This window comes from Lipotes vexillifer, unplaced genomic scaffold (genome assembly GCF_000442215.2).
Source record: "Lipotes vexillifer unplaced genomic scaffold, Lipotes_vexillifer_v1.1 scaffold63, whole genome shotgun sequence".
Taxonomy (NCBI): domain Eukaryota; kingdom Metazoa; phylum Chordata; class Mammalia; order Artiodactyla; family Lipotidae; genus Lipotes; species Lipotes vexillifer.
The window spans coordinates 1,087,780-1,095,224 of record NW_006784492.1 but is presented as its reverse complement, the minus strand read 5'-3'; the positions used below and the strand labels follow the sequence as shown (position 1 = coordinate 1,095,224).

At 59.5% G+C, this 7,445-nt stretch overlaps 1 protein-coding gene across 1 annotated transcript in view; it reads right to left on the bottom strand.

Annotated features, from left to right (window-relative positions):
* The window catches only part of ACOX3 (acyl-CoA oxidase 3, pristanoyl), a 43,727-nt gene that overhangs the window by 8,127 nt on the left and 28,155 nt on the right, over window positions 1-7,445 (bottom strand). The window contains 2 exon segments of the mRNA XM_007456864.1: window positions 207-381; window positions 5,808-5,923. Of these exon segments, the coding sequence (XP_007456926.1) occupies window positions 207-381; window positions 5,808-5,923 (291 nt within the window).

Sequence of the window (7,445 nt, the reverse complement as noted above, 5' to 3'; positions counted from 1 at the left end):
GTCATTCCTGGGGGTGCTGCCCCAGCAACCCGGGCTCGGCCCTGTGGGCGCCACCCTGCTGCTGTGCTTTTCTTCTTGTGGCCTCTGGGCTCTTCACTCAACGTGTGATGAGTGCTCAGAAAATGGCACGGAAGGAGCACCACACGGGGAAAGCAGAGTCTCCTGGGTAAAGCGGAGGGTGCCCAGCTCCTGGGCAGGGGGCTCACCTCGGTAGAGCAGGGCTGTGTGCTGGTTCAGGGACCACAGGGCGTAGAGAGCGCTGAGCCGCCCAAGCACAGCCCTCAGCGGGGGTGGCACGTCGGGCTGGTGCACGTGCTCGTGGAACCTCCGCACGACCATGAGCTCCCGGAATGCCAGGGCCAAGGGGCGGCAGCAGTACACCTTCGACAGAACATAGCACACGGCGTTCAGGAACGCACATGCCAGCAGCACCAGTGCAGCAGGGGACAGACGGGGCCGGGCAGTGCCTCTGGGGAAGCACCATGGAAAGGCCTGCAGGAACACAAGCCCAGCTGCAGCGGCTCTGGACCTCAGGCCCGGCGACCTCTCTCAGCTCAGTCCCATCTGGGATGTGGGGTGACCCCACAGCCAACACACAGGCACGGCGGGCTTGTCCAGCGCGGCCAGTGGCGTCTCCAGGAGGTGGGCTCCTGGACAAGGCTACTCCGGGGACTCACCTGAGAGTGACGTCAGCTCCTCCAAGGGCATAGCCACGCCCCTGCCTCCCAAGTTTCTAAAGATCAGCCTTTCTCTCCCACTCTCCTGTCACGTCCAGGAATAAGGGAAGCACTGAACAGGGGCCAGGACGTGCAGCCGTTCCCAGCCGAGTTTTACTTGCGTGTGAGTTCTGATGCTGGCTTTGTTTGTGGAAACAGGAAGTCACCACGGATCTTTGGGTCCCAGCTTTTTCTTTTTTAACCAATATCCAAAACATCTGCTGCTAATCATTAGCTTTGCTTGTCAGCTTTTCTTTCCCCATCTCTAATTTATCAGTTTACTGCTTTTTCATTAGAACAATTATAGATGCGCTCCTGATTTGTTACAATGAGCATGTGTTGCTTGTGTAATTAAAAAAATAATCCAGCAAGGAGGTGACCAGGGACGGGGCAGCGTGAAGACCTTTATTCAGTGCCTGCCTACTCTGCCCCCGACCATCGGCCAGAATCAACAGAGTGCGGTCCAGAGAGTGCGGTCCGGGGTGGGGGCGGGGGGAAGGGGGCGCAGTCACCAAGGGGCAGGGGCCATGATTTCAAGGCCTGCTCTCGACTTTCAGAGCAAACGCTGGGTCGTCCCTTGGTCACTTCCGAGGCCAAGGCTCTCCCAGGGCCTGCCCGAGACTAGGCGCCCTCAGGAGAAAATTCAAGGGGAGGGTGCTTCCCCGGCCTCGTGCCAGTCTGCCTGGTCCGACCCCAAGACCCCGCTGGGCTTCGGAAGCCGCAAGGGCACACATCCTGCGTCCCCGTGTCCGGCCTGGAGGGCCAGCCTGGGGCTTTCAGAGCGGCTTTGTCCCCTTCCCTCTCGCACACGCTGCGGTGTGTGCGCCCTTGGCTTTGGAGGGTGAGCGCTGGGGGAGGCTGGGTGAGGAGACCTCACAGGAGGGAAGCTGACAAAGCTGATGATGGAGGTGGGCAGGGAGTACCCCACCCTCACCCCAGGCCAGGCACTAAGCTCACAAGAGCCAGCAGTTTATCACCTTGATCCTCCCTGGACCCCACAGATGAAACAAGGTCACGCAACGGGCAAGAGGTCGAGACACAGCTGAACCCAGGCAGGCTGGCCCCGTGTCCACCCCTTCACTATGTCGCTAGAGCATGTCATTACAGTAACCACCCGCACCCCTAAACGTGCTCAAGCTCTGTGGGCTCCGCTCTGCGTGAGGGCCCTTGCGAATCCCAGAGGCCGGGCTCAGAACTGAACCCAAACTCTCCATGTTCTCCACTTTACTCTCTCCTTTTCAACCACGTGGATTTTCTAGTATTAAATCACATTGCGTTCATCTTATTTTCCCGTGCAAGCAGCGCACGTCCATTTCAGCTATGGCATCGGCTGGTGCAGGCCTGGAAAGGCAGCGCCACCTCTGACCTCGCCACCCGAAAAACGCATCCTGAGCCCCACTGAGCTCTGGGTCACTGACGCAGAAGTGATTCAGGGTCGAGGGGACCAGCTTCCAAATCCACTCGGCTTTTCCAGATGTGCACGTGTGGACAGGCGGTTTCCGCCCCAAGCCCAAGCTTCTTGGTCTGAGAAGAGGGGGCGTCAGGGTGCAGCCTCCAAGCGCTGCCAGGAAGGGCATCAGACAGCATCTCACGTGTCCAGCACCTGCTCGGGAGACAGCATCTCACGTGTCCAGCACCTGCTCGGGAGACAGCATCTCACGTGTCCAGCACCTGCCCGGGCCCTAGAAGCTGCTCTGTGATGGTGGCTCCTCTACTCTGTCTCAATCCCAGGACTCGGACACGCATGAAGCTGCCACGTGTGCTTCTGCAAATGTTCAGATGAGGCCGTCAGCCGCCTGGGGGACCTGGGCTTTGGGGGTCTGCCCCACCGCGACCTCCGTGCCCAGGACGCCCGATGCAGCAGCAGGCTCAGGAGCCCACGTCTACTCCCCACACCACTGACTGGGCGCCAGGGGCTGGCTGGATGGCTCTCCTGGCCGCTCGTCAGGCCACCTGCCCTGCTGCCTGAGAACCTGAATTTATAGCCGTGGGGAACACAGTGCACGGGCAGCATATGTGCTGCGCCTGGGTGGTCACGTGGATGCAGGGTGACGGCCACGCCAGGCCGTGGGCAGGCAGGAAGTATCTGAAGGGAGACATGGCAGAGCCGAGATTCCACGAGGCACAGAGAACGGATCTGCTTCTGCTTCCCATCAGCTCCCGGCTCCAGACGGGAGGTTCCACTGACTCAGGGGTCCTTGACTGGGGCCAGTTTGCCCCCTGGGGCATCTGGCACCGTCAGGAGACAGTTTGGGTTGTCACGACTCGGGGGTGTTGTTGGCATCTTAGTGGGTACAGGCCTGGCGTACTGCTGGGCACCCCACAATGCATGGACAGGTCCCCCCAAATCACACAGCCCGAACATGCATAGGGGTGAGGGCCTCACTCCAGCTCCCGTGCCCTCAACTTCCCTCCCAAATCCTTACACACAGTACCCGTCCTTGGCTTCTCCCGGACAGCCTGTCCTTGCCGCCAGCAGATCTGACCACACTATTAACAGACATGGGCCAGTGCCCACAAAGGATCCTGTATGGTGTCCACTCTGGGGCCGTGGTGGGGAAAGAAACACTCAGGGGTGGTCCTACCCCCCATGGCACAAGTTGCTCCATACTCAATGTTTCTGCTGCTCTGTAACCATGAAAAGCTCCAGACAGAGGCCAGCAGTCTGACGTGTGAGGCCAGGAAGGTCCGTTCCCCTCTCCCTGCACTGGTCCCAGTGCCAGGGTCCTCCCTCCCATGCATCCCCACCCCCACTAAACCTACAGCCCCAGGGAAAAAATTCGGATCCAGGTATCAGTTTCTGGTGTGCTCTGATTTCTGAGTATATTTGCATTTTAACAAGTAATAAATATTTTAGGCAAAAAACAAACTCTGAACTATTCAAGCGTGGACATCAGCCATGCAGTGTGGGGGAAACAGCTGGGCTCAGGGGTCATAGCTGGCTTGGGTTCAATGCTTGGGAGTTCTTACTAGCAGGACCAGATAAATAAAAGTTTATCAACTTGCCCCCTAACCCCCTGCTGAGTCAAAGAGCGAGCATGCTTTATATTTTCACAAAAGCAGCCAGTAACCTCCCCCAAAGGGCACAGTAGCTCACACCCTCGGCTGACAGCGCATGGAGTGGCCCTCGTCCATCAGACACTGTCCTCTGACCCGCACATCCCTGGGCCTGGTTCATGGTCAGCGACGTCTGTGGCTGTCACCTCGGGCCAGCGGCTGGTTTCCGGGTCAGGCCGACCCTCAATCTGTAGGAACCCTTTCCTACCGGCGGTTACGTAAGGTTCATGCTTCCCCAGACTGGAATATGTCTTCTGACTTTGCTTGTAGTATCTTTTGCTATTTAGAAAGAGTGAACGTATGTGTAGTCAGAGCTGCCAGTTTTCTCTTCTTTCACAGCCTCTGAGTTTCCCGTCATACTTGAGCAGCTCGTCCTGCTGAGGGCACGTAAACATTCGCTGAAGTTTCCCTCTCATGCTCTACTGCTGCTCCCATCACCATACGGGCGGGGACCACATATCCACAGGACCCTGAACGTCCGGCCCAGGGCTCTGAGGCGCTCTCAGCTGTCAGGATGACCCAGCGCTCACGCTTAATGCTCCGTGATCCAGACCAGGTCTGGAGAACGCAGCCCCCGTCTCAGGTCACCTTCCCCTCCAAGTCCCACGGCCGCCTTCCAGTATACATCACGGCCACTCCGTCTGGCCTCACCTCAGCTCTGAGGCTCTCCCCAGGGACACCCATCTTGGCTGGACCCAGGCTGGGTATGCTGGCCCCTCCTGTCCTCTGCCACGAGGCTCACTGAAGCGCCGTTGCCAAGTTCTCAGTCGAAGGTCTAAATGTGAATTCCTTCTCAAACGACCAAGCTACACACTCGGGTTCTGTTGTCTGTGTGTGCAGGTGCCGGGCACAGGCCAGCGGGCATGGCGGTGTCGCAGATCGGCTCAGACGGGACCTGTGCTGACCTTCTGGGCAGCTCTGCGGGATTCGGATGTGCTGGGAATGGGCGACCTCTGTGTCCTCCATCTCTTATGGGTCTTGGGCTACGATGCAGAGAAAGGAGGAACTCCGCAGCCCTCAGTGTCCGAGTGACTGAGGGTGCCGTGGCCCCAGCCCACGTGGAAGGATCGTGTTCACACCTCCTCTCTCGGGTTCCTGGACTGAACTAGGGTTTCACCAACCTTGACATCTGCTGAATTCATTGAAGACACAGGTTTGATCTTGGTTTATTCGCCCTCGGTCGGAGCCTTTCCAGTGAAGCCCCATCCTGGTGTGCTCCTCCCGCTTCCTGGGGCAGGGATGCCCGGCAGGTCCCTGGATGCCTGCTCTGCTCTGGCTGCATCTGCTCAAGGGGGTGAAGCTGTCCCTCGCAGCACAGGGGGCGGGGCCCTCGGAGGTGATGGGCAGATGTGGCCCCAGTCTATTGGGGGAGGCTCCATCACCCAGTATCCAAGGAGAAGGGATGACACCAGTTTTAGAAGCTTCCTGGGCTACGTTTTTCCCAAACGACACCCGTCACTGTAGATGCACGGGGCCCACGGACCACAGCAGGACCAGATCCCGCATAAAGAGGTGTTTAGAGCGGCTGTTTTCGTGCTGGGGATTCCAGACACGAGAGGCAGCCCTGTCCCAGAGCGAGAACCAGAGATGCCCTTGGGCCAATCTCACCGAGCCTCCTTGGAGAGAAGCACAATGGAAGCAAATGCAGACAGAGCGCGGGTGGGACCTCACAGGAGTCACCGAGCCGTCACTCTGCTGGTCGGGAGGGACCCTGGTGGCTGATGGGCTCCACTGGGTGCCTCAGGCTCCCACAGCCCTGGGTCCCCCCTCCAACCAGCACAGCTCTGGCTGACGGGCCACACACTTGTCGGGGACCTTAGATATGATGCCCACAACCTCTTCCACACGGGGCAAGGGCGGCGCCACCGTCCCAACAGCAAACCAAGGTGCGGAGAGGTCAGGCCAAGCGCCCGAGGTCACAGGGACTGAGCAACAGGGCCTGCCATCACCAGGACACACAACTCACCAAGGACACGACGGGGCGGGAATTAGGAGCGAATCATTAGAAAAGCAACTTTTAAAACAAACACGTACCTGACAGTTGTTTCTTGCTTCAAAGTCGTTGCTTCCCGATTGTTTCTCTTGATTTAATTTCTGATAACTCTCGCGGAGCAGGTAACAGACCAACCACTCGTATGCCGCCAGCGGGACTTCAAAACGAGAAACGGAGAAAACTGTAATCGATGAAACCGTAGGGCGTCTCACCCTTGTCGAGAACTCAGCTCTCCAGTTTACAGGTGTGGAAGCTGAGGCCCAGAGACGGGGGACTGCCCCCGGCACAGCCTGGGTGGTGGCCGGGTTGGGACAGGCGCAGGTGAGGGTATTTCCTGGCTCTGCTGTGAGACCAGCCCGTGTTCTCCACGGTTCTAGCAGCCACGGAGCCCACAGGGTCATGGAGGCGCTTTGGGGGCAAGCACGTCATTTACGATGAGGATACACAGTCTGGAAGAAACTCGGATCCGCACGGACGTCAGGACGACTTTCCAGCAGGCGGTAGGAGGAGGGGCGCCCTGTCCACCTGGCCAGCCCGGCCCTGGGGCCCTGGACCTCACACCGGCTCCCCTGAGGCCTCGCCCCCCTCACCCGAGAGCCCTGAAGGGCAGAGAGGAAGCACCACGGCAGGGGTGTAGACAGACAGGAATGGGCTGGAAGGGGCTGGAGGGAGACCTCCATCCTACTCCCCATGCCCCAGCACCGTGCCCGCATCTGTGGGTCCTTCTCGCCACATCTCCGGCTAGTCCCGAGGACTCAGCGACCTCAGAACAGCCTGCCCGGCAGGACTGCTACCGCCTCTTCCGTTAAGGACACAGGGCGTGAGGACGAGCCCAGGCACACGGCGAGTGAGCGGGATAGGGGTGCGAAGTGTGACCTGGCCACGTGGCTCTGTGCCCACGCTTTCCCGCCCGACCCAGGCAGAGGGCCCAGAGCCAGGGCGCACAGGCCTGCGGGGCCTGCAGCTGCTCTCGGCTCCAGACTCCCAGGTGGGATCTGGCCGAACTGGGTCTGGGCACAAAGGTGGGACATGGGGCACCTGGGATTTCCTTCGATGTCACACAGCCCGTTCCCTGGGAAGATGACACATGGTACCCACTACTACAGGTCCTGCTACAGACCCCCGACCATTTCACGCTGTCGTATCCATTACCTCATAGCACAGCTGAGAACTTGATTAAAGAGCAAACGATCCATCTCACTGGGCTGAGGAGTCGGCTCAAAGGTTGCAAGCAGCCTGCCCGAGCTCACACAGCTGTTCTCAGGGAGCCCAGTGAGGCGGGGGTGGGGACCCGGGACGAGGCACCCCTCCCAGAGGCCTCCTGCAGGTGGGGTGGCTGGGACAGGGCCCCCCGAAGCCACATCCATGTCCTACCCCCCTGAAACCTGTGAATGTGCCCTTACTTGGGCACAGGGTCTTTGCAGATGGAATGACGTGACAACACGGGGTCATCCTAGATCAGGGTGGCCCTGAATCCAATGAGAAAAAAGAGAAGTGCACACACAGAAGAGAGGCCGTGCGAAGGCAGAGGCAGAGATCGGGGATGCGGCCACAAGCCCAGGGACACCTGCAGCCCCCACGAGCTGCGGAGACGAGGAGGGAGCCTCCCCGGAGCCTCCAGAGGGAGGGCGGCCCCGCCCACACCAGGGCAATGAGCTTCGGTCCAGGACACATTCCTG